We start from the raw sequence: 21,581 nt of genomic DNA on the forward strand, positions 1-21,581 counted from the left end.
GCCAGCTTCTCTAATCACGCTTTGCCACTCTCTCGCCACCCCCACCCCCCTCTCTTTCTTCAGATGCTTGGTTGCGAGCAATAGAGCACTGCCTCTCGGCTTTTGCAGGTTTTTCTGATTTTCCTGAAGTCCCTTTGATATGGAAATTAAATGACTCCACTCAATGTCAGAATAGCTGAGGCACAATCTCAGAGTTAGCAGTTTCGACACTTTCTGCCTTTTTTTCTCTTTTTCTGAGAGCAACACATTGCAGAGAGACACAAGCACAGTCAGATGATTATTGCACACTTTTGCTGAGCATTATTGAATTTGATATGTCCACCTGCACAAAGGGAACTTTTTCAAAAAACCCCCTCAGGGAGCAAATTTTGATAAACTCCAATTGTATCTGTAAGTCGCCTTCCCTGGAGAAAATTCGGCTCAGTTGCCTGAAATGTGACACCCTATAAAGAATAAAACAGAAATGTCGCAGTCTTAATGAGCTCATCTGAGCAGGACTGTTTGAAATCTGACAGCCGGAGCATGGAAACCTCAAGTGTTTGTTAGCCCTTCAGGCTAAACCCTGACTCAGAGAAAATGACTCAAGATAAAAGAAAATAGTCTTGAACTTTTTTTTAAAACATGGCACATATGGAAGCCTGGTGTAACATATTGCAGGATACTGATATCACAGGTGACACTGACTGCACATGTGGCAAATATGAGCTGCTGAAATGTATTTGACCTCAGGGCGTGCCTTGTTGAGGTAATGAAAATCTGAAATAAAACCATGTCATCAGGGAACCACCTTAATTTCCCTGTTCAGTTTAAAGTCTTAACTTTAACCTTCCCTGCTGCTCTATTTTATTACTGAGGACATTATAACTCTGGGATGTGACGGCACAGAGCGGGGTCCATCAACTACATGGCAATCAAGGCACAGGAAGTAACACTTGGCACCAGGTTCTATTTTAGTCAAATGTAACATCTTGTGAGAAAGGCTGGATTATTAAACACAAACATCCTTGTGGCTCAAAGCCTCAAGAAAGCAAAAGCTTACTGGATCTCAGAGGGTTTGTACTAATTTTTAATTAAACATTTGTTTGGAATATCCATCATCAAAGTGCCATATAAACTAAGAGGGACAGAACTCCAATGTAGGTCCTGTTTTGTAGACTCAGATCATCCACTCTGCTTTATTATTTTAGTTTGTTTCATGTTTTTTAATCAATATTTAGGGACATTTCCACACATCTAATCTAAACATTTCTATACAGAATCCCAGAATAGGGAAGTTTTTACAGACTGCATACAGTATGAATATAATCAGCGATATAAAAAAGGATGAGGCCTTGCTTTTCCTGGGTTTGTTGAGTTTTGACTTTTCCGTCCTTTATATAAGCAGTCGGAGGTGTGGTCCATGGCTCAGCTGCTCAGACCACACCCCGCTGCAATGGCTCCACTGCATGAAAGATGCAAACACCCGGATCACCCGGTAGTATCTGGCTTTACAGCCCTGTAAATTTCAGGAGATCCACAGGCCGGGGGCGCAGTTTTCTCTCCCGCTTGGGGGAGAAGAAGTAGGTTCGGCTGGATGTAGCCGCAGCTTCAGTCAGGGTTATGTGGCGGGGCTCAGCTGCAGGGGAGGGATGCCGCACTGAGCTCAAGGGGTGGTGCCAGGCAGGTGAGTGGACAGGTGGTGGTGATGACACTGACGAGCTCGCTACTGTTTTTAGAGACGCTGGAGTCGAGAGGTTTTCCTAGCTTTAGTTTTCTTTATGGTTAAAGCTATAGTTCACATTTATTCCTTGTTTCACTGTATCCTGCCCACCCTCTGTTCCCCATGTGTTCTGATAAAGTCTCCCGTTAGCAGTTCTCCTGTTAACGGGAGAACTGCTAACGGGTAAAAAAAGTGCGACCGCCTTCGTTTGGCTCTCAGCGAAGGCGGTCGCACTTTTTCTCCTCTCCTCCTTACCCTTATCTTCCCTGCTTAGCCTCTGTGTCCTTGTCTTGTCTCGTGTGCATTACTTTCCCTGGAACAGTCTCTCACTGTTGTTCTCTAAAACCTAAAAGAGAATTGTGGATTTGATCAACTGGTCTTTGAATGCTATTGACACCCTTTTCTCAACGAGAAGTCTGGGCTCGGGAGAGCCCGAGTGCCCTGGAGGGACTTTCCCTGCCGGATACACGATGGACGGGTGGCAGAACTGGAGGGTCATGTGCCTGGCGGGACTGTCGATCGAGGACGCTGAAGATATCTATCTATTCGGAACCATGATAACAGGGTTCTTGCTGATCGGAGCTGGCTTGGCCCTGGTTTATCGGAGAAATAAGAGAGCGGAACTGGCTGTTCAAACCCCCCCAAGGCTGCCTGCTGGAATCGAAGCGATGGGACGAGGCGCGACCTCTCACAACGAATGCTGCATGGTTAACACCTTGGAGACGCTTACAGCTGCTGTGAAGGCTCAAAACAACACCATTGAGTGTATGGGGGGATACATCAGAGAGAGGTCTGCTCAGAATGAGACCCTTGAGCGAAAGTTGGATCACATCGCGGAACGGATCACTGCAGTTGTGAGGTCTCAGAATCAAAAGAATGACAACACCACGGAACAGAAGTTTGATACCATCATGGAGAGGCTCGCGGCTCTCCAACGGGAGATTGAGAGACCAGCGTCAGAGTGTTAAAGAGCAGCTTGAAATTCTCCTGAGCTGCTCGCATGAAAAATCAACAAAATCAACATCGTAATGCGGACACCACCACGGCGCCAGCTGCAGGCCCAAGGCTGGAGCCGAACAATCACTCCCTGATAACGACTGTGTGATGACTATTCTTCCCATCCCATGCAAGGCCACCTGGATTGGCTGGAGGACTGTTTACTTAGCCTGATAGGGCGAAGGACACTGTCTCAGCTGAACTATGGACACGCACACACATACACTTACACTGATAAGCACTCACTCATCCCCCCTCCCTTTCCAACGCCTTCGATGCTTGTTGCCCCCTGGGAACACGAGGCGGGTCTGGGCCCGCGCTGGAGTCGGCGCCGTTGCTAGGATGGCTGCTGCACTGAAAAAAATACAATAGGGTGGTTGTAGAATTTGCATAGAATTACTTCATATATCCAGCATGACTAATTTAAATTTCACATCTAAACATTTTTGTCTTTTAATTTTCACATATTCTTTAAGAATATTCATGTTAAATTAGTAAAAATACAGTAAATATATCCAACATGAATCATTTATATTTTTGGTCTAAACATAATTAAGTCTCACGCCTTTCACTTGTTTTAGAAGGATGTTCAGTCTTTTAAAACCAGTCATATCAAAATAACAGAAAATAGTTATGTTTTCTGTTGAAACCCCCCCCCCCCCCCCCCCCCCAGGGTGTGTTCTGCAAGGGAAAATTCACTCTGGCGGTCCGCCATTTTTTGTCTTCGCTTCGTTTACGTTTGGTGCTGAGCTTTACTTTGTCGAGGTAAACTGAAAACTACATGTTTGAGAGGAAACGAAGAGAACATCCATTACATGGGGAAGTTTTTCTCATGAATTGCTGTTGAGCAACATAATGGAAAAAACAAGTCATTCCTTAAGTTAACTAACGATAATGCTAACTTAAGCTGCGTGACAATATTATGTGCATTAGCTTTTTTTCAGTGTGTGCCCAGTCACATTCGCTTGTTTTTTCTCAGTGAATACAGACTAACAAACTTGTGTTCATTTAGTTAACTGGTTGTACCTAAAATGTTTTAGTTAAACAGTTAAATAAGCTAGTTTGCCATGGGGTGGGCTCTGTGTGTGTGTGTGTGTGTGTGTGTGGGGGGGGGGGGGTCTTCACTAAAGTCGATTTATTTAGGGCATGACACCTATGCAGTACTCATTAGGAGAGGAAGTGCATGACGTGGGGCTTTATTTCATGTTCTGGGGCAGTGAATGTAATGTACTGATAACATGTTAAAGACACACAAAAACCCAACAAATTATTTTAACTGATTTATAGAGAGACTGAGAGGAGGGCTTGAAGAGATGAAAAATACTGACAATATAAATATGTTAAATTTATTTTTTCTGTATCGATCCCTGCTGAAGGGCAGATTGGTGTTGCTTCAGAACAATTCTCTAGCGCTGTTACGTAGAGGTGTTACAGTTAAGGTTTTAATAACATTATTTTATTTACTAGTGAAGATTTGCATATGTTATCTCACATTCTGTAAGGTAAATTTTCTGGAAAGGTCAAATTAACTAATTTAACTAAGTATTAATGAAAGACCTTGATGTGTATATGACAATAATAGATGTAGTTTCTGGGTCATTTGGCAGAACTGCAAAATGGCCAGAAGGAGGCAACTGCTGTGGTTGCAAACAGGCTTTGGGTGGTATGGAAGTAAGGGCAACTATGGAACTGCTCAGCAACATGGGACCCATAGCTAATAAATAGTAATATGACAAAAAATAACAACTTTGTGTGGATGTAACCTTGTGAGATTTGAGATTTTGACAGCATTTTTATGTGACAACTTCTCTTTTTAGATAAATGCAGAGTTTAAGCGCATTACCACTGCAGTCCATATTACTCTCGCAGATAGATGTGCTATCTGACAAACTAATAAAGGTCTTCAAAAGGCGAGGAGGACAAATAGGAAGAAGACTTCAGAACATTCTGGAGCCCACGGCCCAGGTAAGAAAAAAATTTATTTGTGTATACACTTTAGGGAAAATAATAATTTTAACAAAATGCTGCTTGTCACTCTATGCCAGGAGTATGTTGAAAATCACCTGGGATTTTCACAATTTACCATGGATGCGTTTTTCTTTTTCTTTTACCTGCATTAGAGCTATGTGTGGAGTTCATAGTTGAACACCTCTCTGTGCTCTGACAGTATTCTGCTTCTTTGCATGGAGATTTCACTTCATGCATTACCTTTTTAAGCATTCTGAGGACTCAAATCACATGCTGCAATGAATCCATTTTTGTTCACCTAATGTGTTAATGTTAACATTTTTTGGAATAGTGACACAGATTAAAATAAGATTTCGTATAATGTTCTTTGACCAGTGTTCTGTTTGATTAAATTTTGGAATTCTGCATTTTCTAGGCCACAGATGAAGCCATTATCCAACGATCTAATAAGGAAACAACCATGGGAATTTACATCATAAAGTCAAGAGATGCCAATGGCAGCCCTGAGGACATCGGGATAGTCCTTGAAGGCCAGAGAGTCTGGCAGGATTTGGATAACTATACCCTAGCACCTGCAATGCTGTTTGGACTAATGTACACTTTGAACCTCACCTACCCACTGGAAAAGTATACCTTCGAGGTATTATAGAAACTGATTATGGAGCTCAAACGGAACAGCCTTTCAAAGAAGGCCCAGGTTTTCAGGACCAGACTGTACGATTGAACAGTTTTCCAGTTATGATGTGGGAACAACATGTTTACTTCTTCGAATATGTACCATCCTTTCTTTTAAGCCAGCACTGGTAAAGTTGCAGTACATAGTGAAACTTATTTTTCTGGCACTTTTCAACTTGGGGCCTTTATTACTGCAGTTTTCACTTTTCAAGCCATGGCTCTTTTAAAAAAAAAATTCAAACTTTGAATGTCCATTTTTCTCAATGGAAATGGTGCCTTGCACCAATTTCACCAGTTTGCAATTTTTTTCCCAAGGTGCACCACTACAAACAGATTGCATCGTCTAGTATAGTGATTGTGATGTTTAGTGATAGAAGCAAGCCAATACTAATCAGTTTAGGTCTCTTGGTTTTGTGCCTGTGGGTTATAATGTTATTTTAAGTCTCTCCTTTGTGTCATTTTAATAATTACACCCCTATTGCCATATTACCTTATGGCTCTTACATTTAAAAAACTATTTTTTACATAAGCGCGATGTCATAAGGCCCCACAATGTTGAATTCAGGTTACAGCTGATAACTTTGAGGAATGTTGTGGAATGTTTTTCAAGAGATGCATTGTACAAATATGACTCATGTATATCTTGGAAGCCTGAATTGAAAGTCCATTGTTACAACTGTGTAGTATTTTCAAAAATACAGGTCATTGTACAAAAATGTTTTTCTTAATTCTTTGATTGAAGAGAAAGTGTACAGTACATACAGTAAGATCAGCCTTAATTTAGTTTTATTTATTGAACACTCAATTATATATTAGATTATATATTATATATTAGAAATTTGTTATAAAACAAAATAAGCTTACCATAAAATAATCTTGTCAATATAACACATAGTAGTCCAATACAATTAACACAAAAAGTTCATGTCTGATAAACAAGTGGTTTCTATAAATATTTGACCAGAATGAAAAACATAACAACAACATAACAAAGTCATGTTCATGTTACCAGAAAAATGTGTGCAGGTACAACATAAAAAACTAAGGTTAACCAAACATAACTTAATTTCGTGTAACCGATTACAATATTTTTTTTTATGTTTATCCCACTGATTATTTTTTTCAGTGTGTGTTGCCTGGGATTACTCCTCATCCCCTACCCAACCCTGTGGCTTGTCATGTCTTCACAATGTTGTGCTGTGGACATTCATGTGCTTTTTTGTGCAGAGGAGTTTTTTGTTTCCTGTTCTCGTGCTGTCCTACCATGGAAGCACAGCATGAGTGGAGGTCTCTTTTTTTTCCTCTTGTACCTTCCCGTTGTTATGTACATTTCAGTGTTTTAAAATAAGATTTGGTATAATGTTCTTTGACCAGTGATCTGTTTGATTAAATTTTGGCAACGCTACCGATCTCCGACTTGTAAGCCCATGTGATGTCTGTGTTATGTGTGTAAGGTCGGGGGCGGGGGGTCCCATTTCACTGCAGGGCAACCTGCTTGTGACAAATAAAGCTTTGATTAATTGATTGATTGATTGATTGTATTGATTTTTACTTTTTCATTTTAATTTAATTGCTTAGTGCAGAAAGCAATGCTGCTCATTATAAAGAAGCAAAACTTTCATCAACTCAGAGTTTCGTTATCTGCACTGAAAGAAACACACAATAGAAATATGCTGTTGGAAGTGATACTCTGATTACAATCAGCATAAATGCTGCCTGGGCAGGCCAAGATGAATTATTTGACTTTTTTCTTTTGTCCAGCAGGTTCAGGAGAAACGTCTTCCCTGAAGCTCTGACCTGGTGAACTCCACACTACAGCACTAAGCATTTTTGACTTTGCTTTTATTGCTGTGCTAATCACTCCTGCACAGGCTGAACGTCTTCAGGTTATTATTATTTATACACCAACAAACAAATGTACATGCACTATGCCATCTTTGCTTTACCTGCAACAGTTCCTTTCATATTCTGTCTACTGCATCTTTACACCAAAGTAAAGGCAAACTAATCACCTTGAAGTGAAATATGATTGGTGAGATATTGCATTTTGTCACACCATTTATTTTAAATTTGTAGTTAAATTTAGTTATTATGTAGTTATTTTCTGCATTCTATTTGTCTCTTATCAAATATTAATTTTCATTTTTTTGCATTTACTTTATCACCTCATGTGCTCACGTGATTCCCATCATCATGCAGTTATTACATCCAGCCCTGAGTTATGTGTTATTTCCATTTTGAAATAAGATTGAGAAAGTAAAAACATCCTGAAAGTATCTTCTTTCAGAGAAGCCTCCGTGTGCAGGTTAAGGTGGATGTGGGTGTTTGTACAGGTTCAGGTGTGGGTGTAAAGCTGCACTACACTCTGATTTGGCCTGGCAGAGTTTAAGATGAACGAGAGGACTCATTTGTGGAGGAAACAGCTTCAAGTTCTGGCTCCGGCCTCTGCAGCATGGACAGGCTGCTGGATGAGCAGCAGCTACAGTTAGAGGAGGATTTTTTTCTTTGTGTGCCTGAGATTTTATTTATTATGTTTTAGTCTTGAACACATTCAACATAAATATTCAGCATATTTTATTGCTAATGATAATGTACATTACATGTCATTCTTATGTAGGCAGTTTTCCCTCAACCATTTGCACATATTGCCAGTTACTTTAATACATCACAGTAATTTTCAGGATTGTCCTGACTGCACATAACCTGATTATATGAAAGCTCCATCACAAGGCCAACAAACATTTGAAAGACGTTCCAGCACTGAATCAGAACACTGTGCTACTATGTGTTCTTGTATCCACTCTGGTGTGATTCATGACTGTTATTACACAGTTATTACATTTTAAAAGTGGAGTTTAGATCTGGGGCACAATGTCATTTTTCTTCTAAGGTGCACAAGCACGAGGCCAAGTCTAGATAAATGTAACCTTTTTTCACCCATATATTTGGTTTCAAAAGGATATTCTATTTCAAGAGTTATCTTTTATTATGTACCTTTAAATCATGTGTTTACAAAAGTGTATTCTTTTACAGTCTCAATTAAAGTGGATGGCCTAAAGAAGAAAGAGTCTAAAAACTACTTTCATTTTTACAATAAAAGGATTTACCTGAAGGTAAACTGCAAACTGTGCCCAGGACAGAAACAACCACATAATGCTGCAAACACAACTTTGGCTCTTTACAATCACCTTCATAGACAGAAGAAGCTGAGGGACTGAGTGAATGCAGACCTCATCCAGCAGCTAGACCCTGAACTTCAACAGGTAACAAACGGATGAGCAGCTAAACTATAAACTACAGTTACTTGAGATATTGACAGTTCTCTGAGAATTCAAAGTATTAACTAGAGTAATGTAGTATCAGGCAAAAAAAGGGTTAAAAACACTCTTTTCTTACTTCTGCAAGTTCATACTTGTTCTAGGATTGCATACATGTTTTTGTTAGAAGGTGTTTCACTTTGTCTTGGTTCTATTTAGTTTTTCTTTTTGCTCCTAACAAGAGATGTCAAGAAATCTTCGAGATGTCTGTTAGAAATCCCTGGAGACTCTGTTCTGTTGGTTACTTTAAAAACATTTGTTTCTTTAAAAACAAATACACTGCACTTTGTATTAAGGTAAAAGGTCAAATTTGGACTATCATGAACCCTGTAGTTCAGTCTGGATCAACGTAATCACTGGCACATACAGAACCTAATGACAGCTCAAAGGAGCGAAAAGTTGTAACATATATGGGAAATGCTCGTTTTTAGAGGTATTTGGTGAAGTACACAGAAAAACAAATCAAAAATTGTCTGAAGGATGTTGTTAAAAACCTGCAAATATATTTTTTATAGTTTAGTTTTGACTTAGTTCAGTTTTACAGTGTGTGCGTCTCAGCTGAGGCACACAGCGGCGTTTCTCTCTCTCTTCGATTACCTTGCTCGTCCCACTCTTCAGTCTTTTTCTTCTCCCTTTCTGTTACTTTCTGCCATGATCCTCGTCACTCTTTTCCTCCTCACAGTCTCTCTTTTATCTCATAACTTCTATTTTCTGCTACGCTACCATCACTGTTATTCTCCGTTCATGTCCCTCTTCAACAACTAATCATTCTCATTGGCGTTATCATCGCACTTCTTATCTGTGGCGCTGACATAACCGTCTGTCAAATCAAGTGGGAGCCATGCTGAGAATATATGCTGTTAAATGATTCAAAACTAATATGCTCACCGTTACACTCTTTCATTCATTTTCCATCCTCCTTCTATCATCTCATCTTCTCTCACAGATACACGCTACTCTTTAAATCCCATCCTCTGTAGCCTCCCTATCTTTACAACCACTTCTAGCTTTTATCTGCCATTACTTATTTTCATATTCTGTAGGTTTGTCTTAGTATTTGTTGGTGTTACTAGTACAAATCACAGCTGACACCTCAGGCCCTCCAAGGTTTGGAGGCCTATCTCCACCTACCACCACTTCCCCTGCCGGTGGCGGACTCCCTCAGGTGTCGGTGCGTTGGTGGTTCCTTGTGTCTGGGGGTGGGCGTCCAGGTACACACCGGCTCACTCCTTGGCGGCCGCTTATCGGGGCCTGGAGCCTGGGGCTCGCTCGGGCCCCTTCGGGGGTGGGATGCCCCCGGCCTCTCGGCCTGGGGCTCGGTCACTCAGGCACAGCTGGCGGCCGGCGGAGCTCACGGGCGCGTCACTGCAACTCCCCCTGGCTTCTGCTCCGCGGCTGCTGAGTGAGCCCTCATCTGGGACTCTCCTCAGCTCTTACTGGAACAGTGGCGCGGCTGCCCCTCTGTTGGTCTTCCATGGTTTCTTGTGTTCTGGGGGCCTCTGGATGTCTGGAGTTTTGATTTCCTCCATACCTGCTTCACACCCTGGAGGACGGGGCTGTGGCTCCCCCACACTCCCTAGCAGATCGTTACATGGAGAAACCTTTGGAATACAAGCGCGCTGATCCACACAGGTATGCACACGGGTGTTCACTGCTCGTAGACCCAAATTACACCTTTCTTAGCTGCTACTTCGAAGCACATCTGTCCTGCGTGCTGCACAACAACATTGAATATTTAGTATTTACTGCTGTTTACACTTAGCTAGATTAATGCGATGGTGTTGTGTTTAGTATGTTGCTTTGTTTTTTTTGTTTTTTTTTGTCTTTTTTTGCTTGTTTTCTATTCTCAACAGGTGATCCAGGAGATTTTTATTTTTTTCTCCCCCCCTTTCTCACTGTCCCTCTCCCCTTCTGTTTTTCCTTTCCTTCCTCTTTCTTTCTCCCTTTCCTATCTCTCACTCATGTCTGTCCCGTCTGTAACATCTGAAAATAAAATATAATAAATAATAAAAACAAAGATCGACCAAATGGACCAATACGGCAATGCCACGATGATCCATTTGGCAAAGTAAATCCATTGGATATCCTTGTTGGTCTTCAGACAACAATTCTGATGGCTAAAGAACCAAATCACAGTGAGCTGCATCACTGTGTGGTTTGGAGCCTGCAATGCGTCCTGTCATAGAACCCTCCAACGCATAGTGAGAGCTGCAGAGAGGATCATTGGTGTCTCTCTCCCCTCCCTCCAGGACATTTACAGCACCCGTCTCACTAAAAAAGCCCTTTGCATAGCGGCTGATCCCACACACCCAATGCAAAGCTTCTTCAAGCTGCTGCCGTCGGGGAGGAGACTGCGGAGTCTCCAGGCCAGGACCAGCAGGCTGAAGGACAGCTTCATCCATCAGGCTGTCAGGAAGCTTAACTCCCTCCCGATTCTGCCCCCTCTCCCCTCTCTCCTCCACGGTCTCACTGAACTCTGTCACACACACACAAACACACACACTCTCTGACTCACTCACTGGCCTGCACCAGTTACCAGTCACTTTGTGGAGCATTGGACTGCCATTACCTCATAAGACTTTGTTGTTACACTTTCTCTTACCATACATTACCAAATCTCCATTTGCACTATTTGCCTATTTGCACTACTCTGCCTGGTTTACACTCAATGTCACTTACCCATTATATTGTATATTATATAGCTTTCTTGTTATATGTAAAATTGTATTTATTTAAATTTTTACTTTTTAATTATTTTACTTGCATTTTTTAATCACTTTTATATTTAAATATATTTAAATGTTCATTTGCTATTTATCTAGGGAGTGAAGAGTAACGCAATTTCTATTCTCCGTATGTCCTGTACATGTGGCAGAATCGACAAATAAAGTTGACTTTGACTTTGACTTTGACTTTGGAAATGGGACAGGCGGAAAAAAAAAATGAAAAAGGTTGAGGTTTTACATTTAGTTCAGTATTACCTGTTGCCTGTGTCCTTGTCTTTTGGGAAAATACTTTACACAAGCAATGGCTCAGAGAGGATTCCTTTTTTTTTTTTCTTTTTTTTTTTTACTGTGCTGCAATTGTTTACTGGATTATTTGTGCCATTAATTAGTGTCAACTAATTTTTATTCAATCTCCGCAGAACCAAATGGGACAGGCGGAAAGAAAACAAAAAAAACAAAAAAAAAAAACAAATCACAGCTGACAGACAAGAAATATTCCTTTTTTTTTGTTTTTTGTTTTTTGTTTTTTTTTTGTGTCCCGTTTGGATCTTTAGCCATCAGAATTGTTGTCCAATTGTTGGCCAAGAAAGATGCCAAGCGGATTTATTTTACCAAGTGGATCATCATGGCCTTGCCATATTGGTCCATTTGATTGACCTTTATTATAATTATGAATTTATTTTATTTTCAGTTGCTACAAACGGGACAGACATGACTGGAGGATAGGACAGGGAGAAAGAATGAAAGAAAGAGAGGGAGAGAAAGAAAACCAAAGGGGAGAAGAGACGGTGAGAAGGGGGGGAAGAAAGAAAAACAAAAAAACAAAAAAAACAAAACACCTGGGTCACCTGTATGGAGAAAAAAACAGAAGAGAAAGCAAACAACAAAGAGCAACATAATAAAAAAAAACGGCACCATCACAATAAACTAGCTAGCAGTAGATACTAAATAATAAACGATATTGTGCAGCACGCAAGATAGACAGTGCACAATGTGCTTTGAGGCAGCAGCCAAGAAAGCTGTAGTCCGCGTCTGTGAATACCCGTGTGCATACCTGTGTGGATCAGCATGCTTGCATTCCAAAGGTTTCTCCATGTAACGATCTGCTAGGGAGTGTGGGGAGCCACAGCCCCGTCCTCCAGGGTATGAAGCAGGTATGGAGGAGATCAAAACTCCAGACATCCAGAGGCCCCCAGAACACAAGAGACCAAGGAAGACCAACAGAGGGGCAGCCGCGCCACTGTCCCAGTAAGAGCTGAGGAGAGTCCCAGATGAGGGCTCACTCAGCAGCCGCGGAGCAGAAGCCAGGGGGAGTTGCAGTGACGCGCCCGTGAGCTCCGCCGGCAGCCAGCTGTGCCTGAGTGACCGAGCCCCAGGCCGAGAGGCCGGGGGCACCCCACCTCCGAAGTGGCCCGAACGAGCCCCAGGCTCCAGGCCCCGATAAGTGGCCGCCAAGGAGTGAGCCGGTGTGTACCCGAACGCCCATCCCCAGTCACAAAGAACCACCAACGCACCGATACCTGAGGGAGTCCGCCACTGGCAGGGGAAGAGAAACATTCCTGCTTGTATATGATGAAGTCCTGTTTCTAACTTTCTGACCTATTGTTTCTGTGGCTTCTTTCTCTGTCTGTTCTATAGACAGTCAGGACTTGGGATGAATCAGAGAGGAGAGAGCAGGTTAGTAAGGATGTTAGAAGTCGAGACAAGTCAGCTTTATTTGTATAGCATGTTTAAAAGACATCCATATATACACAAGCATACTCTTATATACAAATGCATATGTATATATACAAATGCATATATATATACAGTGGGGCAAAAAAGTATTTAGCCAGTCACCGATTGTGCAAGTTCCCCCACTTAAAATGATGACAGAGGTCAGTAATTTGCACCAGAGGTACACTTCAACTGTGAGAGACAGAATGTGAAAAAAAAAAATCCATGAATTCACATGGTAGGATTTGTAAAGAATTTATTCGTAAATCAGGGTGGAAAATAAGTATTTGGTCAATAACAAAAATACAACTCAATACTTTGTAACATAAGCTTTGTTGGCAATAACAGAGGTCAAACGTTTACTATAGGTCTTTACCAGGTTTGCACACACAGTAGCTGGTATTTTGGCCCATTCCTCCATGCAGATCTTCTCGAGAGCAGTGATGTTTTGGGGCTATCACCGAGCAACACGGACTTTCAACTCCCGTCACAGATTTTCTATGGGGTTGAGGTCTGGAGACTGGCTAGGCCACTCCAGGACTTTCAAATGCTTCTTACGGAGCCACTCCTTTGTTGCCCGGGCGGTGTGTTTTGGATCATTGTCATGTTGGAAGACCCAGCCTCGTTTCATCTTCAAAGTTCTCACTGATGGAAGGAGGTTTTGGCTCAAAATCTCACGATACATGGCCCCATTCATTCTGTCCTTAACACGGATCAGTCGTCCTGTCCCCTTGGCAGAAAAACAGCCCCATAGCATGATGTTTCCACCCCCATGCTTCACAGTAGGTATGGTGTTCTTGGGATGCAACTCAGTATTCTTCTTCCTCCAAACACGACGAGTTGAGTTTATACCAAAAAGTTCTACTTTGGTTTCATCTGACCACATGACATTCTCCCAATCCTCTGCTGTATCATCCATGTGCTCTCTGGCAAACTTCAGACGGGCCTGGACATGCACTGGCTTCAGCAGCGGAACACGTCTGGCACTGCGGGATTTGATTCCCTGCCGTTGTAGTGTGTTACTGATGGTGACCTTTGTTACTTTGGTCCCAGCTCTCTGCAGGTCATTCACCAGGTCCCCCCGTGTGGTTCTGGGATCTTTGCTCACCGTTCTCATGATCATTTTGACCCCATGGGATGTATATATATATGTATATTAAATATATATACACACATACATACATATGCGTGTGTGTGTGTGTGTGTGTGTGTGTGTGTGTGTGTGCAGTACAGCCCCTGCATGCTTAGCTTGCAGACACATTGCAGTCCAAACTGCACATAAACAGTTTGTGTTTGGTGGAAATATTTGAAATCACCCATCAGTTGCAAACATTACTCTGTTGATGCTTGTTTATCCTCTGTAGTACCTGCCAGAGTACTTAGATGCTAAGGTTCCCTCAACTTTATTGACACCTGCAGTATGAACACATCACAGCAATCAGAAGCTAAAAATGATGCACTGAGGGTTTAAGTGAGCCATGGGGAGACAATATTTTCTTAGTACTGAGCAAGTCTCTCCTGCTGTCACCTTGAAGCAACACCCGGCCGCAGTGCATGAAGTAATATTGCATTAACTTGCCTATCAGATTCAATTACTCATTAATGAAGGTTCTACATTTCCATATTAATATGTTCATAAAAGAGATATTAGTTTTTCTTTCACTATTATCAGTTATTACACATTAGACTTAACAACACGTTTAGAAGTCATCTTTAGAGATGTAGCTATCATCTAAGCAGCTGTATGTTCAAACCTTCCTAAACAAACTTTTCTTTAAAAATTAAAGTCTCTTTCTCTTTGCTGACAGGGTAGAGTAAAATAAAATAAAATCTCTGCCATCGCTCTGTGTGGAGGACTGTGTGTGCGCTGTATGTAACAACCTTATTGTTGTTACACACCTACAGCAGTATTTCTTCTCTCCTCTCTACCACCACAGACTTATACCCCCCTCAGTTTTTGTATCTCTCATTTCCTTTTCATCATTTCTCCTCTTATCATAGCATCCTCACTCTATTCCCTGAGTCATCTCTGCCACAGTTTTCCTCCCTTCCTCAGCCGGTCTCATCTTTCTGTCTCTTCACATCTTTGAGCCACTAACTGCATAGCCTTTAAAATATACATCAGGCACTATTATCCACCTGCCATTCCCTTTGTTATTACCTTTGTTTAACAGGAATGCCCCCTGATTTCTTTCTCTTATTTTCATTAGATCATCTTTATACCAGTTCATACACTGTTTGTTTCTCTGTAATTATTCAACACTGATGTCCCACTGAGCCAAAGAAGGCCACATCAAACTGGAGTCACCCCTTCGCTGCCACCTCCACATCAACCATTGGTCGCTCTGTATCGCTCTCGCTCATTATCTCCCTGGTAACAGTCCCCATGGTGATAGCGTAGCTGCAAATCCAGGACATCCTTGAGAAGAGGTGATACCTTTTTTCATAAAAGGAGAGAAGGAGACTGAGATGGAGTGGGGTGAAGAAAAGGATGAGAAGTGAAGTGAGAAAAACCGTGAGAATACCTTTCAGAGGAAGAGAAACACAGAAAGAGGTGAGTTAGCATACTGAGCGCTCAATGAGATTATCAGAGTTAGAAAACAGATATTGACTGTTAAAAGTCTTTTGAGTTGGAAACAATATTTGAGTAAAGTTTTTGAATGCCTATTAAAATGTAAGATTTAGGATTCAACTTCATGAACCAAGAAACCAAGAAACATACCGAAGATAACTGACACAAAATCAGAATAAAAACAACACCTCACCTCCCTAATTGCAATCAAACAAACACCAAAGCTATGTGCATGGTGAAAGCTACAAGTGGAGAACTCAGGTATACTCAGACAGATGAAACATGGAACGAGCTTCCTGGTAAAATGAAGCCAGTGTGTTATCACCATAAACCTGTAGTCTGACAGATCTTGGTCACTAGATGGTGAAAACTATGGTTCATGAGAAGTTTATGTGCTTTCTGTCTTGACCTCTGTAAATGCTTTCCTGCTGGGTTTGGGTTCACTCGCTCATTTTGGGTCATATTGAATAAAAAATTAAATCCACTTTGCAAATCTTAGTCATACTATATTTCGAAATAGAGGATTATATGTGGTATGAAAGCTCACTGGCTAATAAGAGGTTTTTTTTGCAACCAAGCTGGGTAGAGTGGAAAACTCATATCTAGACTTGAGAAGACAGTAGATGAGGCCACAGTAATGACCTCCATCTTTAATAATACCTGTGGACAGTCAGGTCTGCATGTTAAAGTCTCCTTGTGCAAAATACTGAATCTTAATTTGGTCAAATTACATTTTTTGTGAGACAAGAAAAAAAGACACGAGAGACAAGAGAAGGGCTTACAAATGTGCTTCGGAAATTGATTTAATGTTGTTCAGTTTGTAGACTTTTTTGACTAATACAGGCATTTTAATCTGCTGCCTCTTCTTTTACCCACAGAGGCTCACCTGCTGCTGTGTCTACCTGTCACAGCAGCACTCTGCATGTCTCCTTCAGTACATCCATGAATCGTCTCTGTGTTCTTCCTCTTTCCACCTTCCTCGCCGCTCCATATTCAAAATCCAGCATATCCCTCCAGTGTCAAAAGCATCTTATCCTTACCTCTTTTGTCTCCAAACCGCTCCACCTGAGCCGTCCCTCTGATGTACCCCTTTCTAATCCTGTCCATCCTGATCACTCAAGTGAACATCTTCAACTTTGCTTACAGTTTTGCCATCACCTCCAAACCATTTATCATAGAAGCTCTCACTACAGGCTTGTAAACCTTCCCCTTCACTCTTGCTGCTATCCTTGTATCACAAATCACCCCGACGCTTGTCTCCACCCACTCCATCCTGCCTCACTCTCTTCTCCACTGTCTCCTACTTTGGATGGCTAAGCCCAGATGATCTGCCTTCTCTCCTCCTTGCATGTCCAACTTTCTACCTGCCCCTCTCTCATTCACACGTGCATACTCCTTGCCTTTACTGATTTTCATTTTACAGGATGAAATCTCAAAATCTCGTCCCGTTTTCAGTTCAAACAAAACACAGCATTTAGTGTCAGGCCGGTGAATGCAATAACACTTAGTCCTGTTGCAGTTGTGACTGTTTTATTCGCTTCATCCAGGAGAAGAGTGCAGCTGCTGCTGGCAGGAGGAGACAGAAAGACGCGTGGCCAAGTGCAAAGAATGTAAAGGAGACTCAAAGGAAGGAAAGGAGACAAAGACGAGAAAGAACAAGCGACAGGAAGAGAAAGGAACAGGAAAAACAGAAAAGACAGCTTTTCAGGACATGAGGAGGTGGACACACACACACACACACACACACACACACACACACACACACACACACACACACACACACACACACACACACACACACATCATCTGAGCTCCTGTACTCCCAAGAGTCACAGAGACAGAGTGTGTTTGTGTGTGTTGGCTGAAATCCCAGGTATAGTGGGAGGGATTTGTGTATTTCTCTTACTCTTAATGTCAAAATGCCATCTCTCCATTTGTTTAAAAGTGATCTACATGTGTGAACAACTGTGTGTGTGTGTGTGTGTGTGTGTGTGTGTATGTATGTGTGTGTGTGTGAGTATGCAAGCTCATGACTTTTACTTATTTTTTGAGATGCCATTGTTTCTTTGAGGCTGCTGCAGAGGTGGGAAAAGACAGACTCTATATGTTCAACAGTACACTGGTAATTATTGATATCCTTCCTATCCTGTCATATAATGTACACAATGTCCACAGTTTTCCTTCTTGTGAATATGGGAAACGTTTAAACTTAACTTTCTATCATTTTTAAAAACTGACCAGACAGCAATTAAAACTGAAGGCACATTGGTAAATTAAAACATAACTTAAAAAAAAAAAAAGTAATAATATTGAAGAAAGTGAAAAAGACAACTGGTCAAACTTGGGTCTCTTACTAATATATATTTTTGTTCGTTTCAGTGGTCATTGTGTAACATCAGGCTTGTTTTTCATGAGATGCATCCTGCAGTCCAAAAGGAGCCATGTTAATACAGCTTACATTTGGTTTCATTCACTTCAACACATTTGATTAGAGCTTTCAAACTATGCACATCTACATGATTTCCAATCTGGATTGGTTAATAATGCCACTGTGTGGGAGGTGAACGATATCTAAGAAATTGTTCATTGTTTATCGCAAAAAGTACGTTTTGTTGACCTGGACTTGGATGGTGTGGGGCCAGAAAAGTTCCAGTAGTATTAATTTGTCACATAATCGTCATGTCATCACAGTAAAGTTGACCGAGTATTAGGAATGGGGATCGAGCCCAATTCCTTGTACTTCTTAGTCTTGTAATTCTTAGTCTGCTTGCCGATCGATCCTGCTTCCTGGTTCACTTCCACTTGCTACAATCAGCTGATTTCAGCTCGTGTTCATGTTATAGACAATATTTTTTTTTATTGCACAAAAGGACAAGAGCACGATGGTGAAGTCCAAACCAGAACAGAAACAGACAGAAACAAGTGCGTTATACTGTCCAAGCAAGGCAAGTTTATTTGCCTTGCTTCTCAAAGTGAACTCGGTTAGCCCGGTTAGCTGTGGAGAAAGGCAGGGTTAGGTGTGCTCACATGTTGATGCCACACTCTGTGTCTTTCTGGCAGCTGTCAAAAAAAAGTTGATTATTGCCTCCGATACCACAGCAACTATCTGCGTTGCTCAAACATGTTAATGAGATGTAGTTCTGTTTTGGCTGCCAGATGGGCCTGTACCTGTAGCTCTGATGCTAAAGCATCCTAAAAGCGTGTCGATAAAAGATTTGATAGTTGCATGTTTCCAAGTATATCTGCTGAACAATCAGCTGTTATTGATCACTGTCCATTTATATCAGCTGATCTCCCAGAAGATGCCTCTGAGCTTGACTTTGAGGCTTACCTAAAGCAACAGCTCAATTGCTCAATTTCTCATTATTGATAAAGTTCCTGCTTGTTAAATTTGGTGTAATGAGAGTATTAATGAAGTTAATGAGTGATTTTAGAAACCCTTCTTTCAAAGAAGCTTTAAAACCACTTGTCATTAAACTTTAAAGGGCAGTTTTAAACTTTTTGACATTCTCAAATTAAAGCCGATAACTCACTATGCACGTGCTTATAACTGCACTAAATGATGTTTTCTACTTGTCTCCTAACTGGTGCAATACTTGTTTATTTAAGCCATATTTGGAGAATTTGCAAAATATGAAATTTCTACAGTACATAAAAATTGCACTGAGATAGAAAATGCACAGAAGCAACAAAAGGTGTGACAGTGAAAGTGCGTTAGCATCAGTGATGCATGATGTTTAGCAGCAGTGGTGGATTGTAGCACTTAAGTGAATGGGCAGAAATATTTGGTATCCAAGCCTGGGTTGTGCAGTAGTGTGAAGGATGCTCAAGAAGGTTTGTAAATGTCCTCCATGCTCACTGTTGATGCCCCTACATTAGCTGGAGACTCCCTACATCGTCTCCATTTTCTCTCTGTTTTTATTAGAAATTCTCGCCTCCTCTTCTGTGGACCTAAAAAATAGCGAAATGAGTGAAGGAGCAGAAGACAGAATAGAAAGAAGACAAGACATCTGGTAAATCATTTAGCAGACAAGAACAGGTGGCTCTCTCATCCTCCGATGTCATCCATACTTTTACAGGGTAAAATATTTATTGGGCTGCCACAAAATGAGGCACTCATAATTTGGTTTCCGTGCATGATGATTCTCAGGCTCATTACAAGTAAATATTACGCGCCATATGCTTTCATTTTTACTGACTAATGTCCTACAGACTAATGTGCTATTACCAAGGGACATGAGGTGAGAGAGGAGGGTTGTCTTTGTCAAGACAACAAAAAAGAGGAAACAGGAGGACGTTGCCAGGTTATAGATTTTCTTTGTAAATCCAGAACAGTCTGATTCCAGATTGATTGACAGGATGTGCTTGACCTTGCAAAACGTAGTTGCAAAAGCTTATGGAAGATTGATAGTACTGCAGTTGTGTTATGTAGGTATCTGCCTGCGTAGAGTGAAGGATTATAGATGTGCAATCTGCACAGATGTGTTGAAATCTTGAAACGCAGTGAAGTCATTTTGTGTTTCCTCGGACTGAGTGGCCTGTTCCCACTTACAGTGTCAGTTCTGTCTGATAATAAATGACTGGAAAATCATGTGATCATTAAACAGGTAGGTAAGCTTATTAGTGGGGGACCAGAATCATTGGAGATGACTTTTTTATGACAGGCTGCTAAAATAATGTTTATCTTCTTTGAGCAATCTTGGCAGTTACCTCCAGCTTCAGATGCATCACCCTTCAGACTTGAGGCAACTCAAAAAGTAACTAGATAACATTATTTCTGTCCAAACTGCATAGAAAGCTCGTTCAGTTTCCTAGATAAGTGCATCTCCTTTCAAATGAACATCAGCACCGGTGATGATTGATGCTGACTCTGTTGTATGTTCAACAGTAAGGCCACAGGATTGAGAAAAAGCTATGCCCTATACAGTCACTCTTAATAGGGATGATTGTTCAGCACCCACCTATTTTCATTCATTCGTTCGTTGTCACGTCATTCTAGTTTTCTTTCTAGACTCTGTTGTTTTTCTTTCTCATTTCACTTCTTTGCCACACCTGAGTGTAATTAGCCACTCTTTCTGGTATTTTCCTTTTCTCCTTACATATTCTCTTTATTTATAGTTTCCTCGAGTGTTTAAATGTCCTCACTTCTTACTGTTGTGTATGGTCTCTTATACAGTTTTGCTGACCACATACTATAATTCTTAGCATTGCTAACTCAAAATTGGTTAATAAACATATATTCTATTAAAGAATTCAATTTCATGATCCAATCATTATCACCAACCATTGCCCAAAATAAAGATACAAATCAAGCAGTGGTTATTGGAAACTGTTACACATCTATAGACTGGTCAAGAAACTGAGACGGGTATATAAAGCTGTCATATGTTTGGAAAAACTGTCATGAAATTAGAGTCACTTACATTTATTAAAAAAATGTGAGATGCCATTGAATGGTCATAAAATCTAATAAATGGAAATTTCAACAACTACAAAAAGGCTGAAATGTGTTGATAGAAGAGATCCCAAGACAAGGAATGGGAGTAAAGGAAACACAGAGACTGGAAGTGGCAGATGGCCGGGAAGTAGCAGAGCAGAAATCAAATGTGTATACTCTTTCATTCTTTAGGGACGTGTGGACTGAAGCAAATATATGAACTAATTGACTTACTTTACATTCAAAGCAGGTACTGTACATCCTCATTTATTTTGTAATACTGCTCTGCTGAGCCAGTGGACAATGGGCGATTAATGGCTCCCACTGTAAAGGTGCCAAAAGGAACTACTGCCATGGTGTCTTAATGTGTAGAAATTATGTTTCTTCACTGGTATGTGTCCAGGAGAAAACGGACACTTCAATTATCCCAACCCTTCTAAATGCATTTTGACAAGGCTGGATAAGCATTAAAAGA

At 41.0% G+C, this 21,581-nt stretch overlaps 1 protein-coding gene across 1 annotated transcript; it reads left to right on the plus strand.

Moving 5' to 3' along the window:
• The first annotated feature begins 1,399 nt into the window (after positions 1–1,399).
• LOC146581851 (uncharacterized) lies at positions 1,400–2,792 on the plus strand. Its single transcript, XM_085245870.1, has 2 exons — positions 1,400–1,474; positions 2,053–2,792. Exons 1-2 carry the CDS (start codon positions 1,400–1,402, stop codon positions 2,665–2,667), a joined length of 690 nt encoding a protein of 229 aa, XP_085101996.1. The 3' UTR covers positions 2,668–2,792.
• Positions 2,793–21,581: the final 18,789 nt, after the last annotated feature.

Source organism: Mchenga conophoros, linkage group LG2 (genome assembly GCF_057382185.1).
Source record: "Mchenga conophoros isolate Kocher_MC1m ecotype Shallow Benthic linkage group LG2, M_conophoros_male_GT1.1, whole genome shotgun sequence".
Classification (NCBI taxonomy): Eukaryota; Metazoa; Chordata; class Actinopteri; order Cichliformes; family Cichlidae; genus Mchenga; species Mchenga conophoros.

Coding starts and splice junctions, on each gene's coding strand:
- LOC146581851 (XM_085245870.1), top strand. CDS start 1,400: ATGGCTCAGCTGCTCAGACCACACCCCGCTGCAATGGCTCCACTGCAT. Junction 1,475..2,052: donor GCAAACACCCGGATCACCCG/GTAGTATCTGGC, acceptor AAAACCTAAAAG/AGAATTGTGGATTTGATCAA.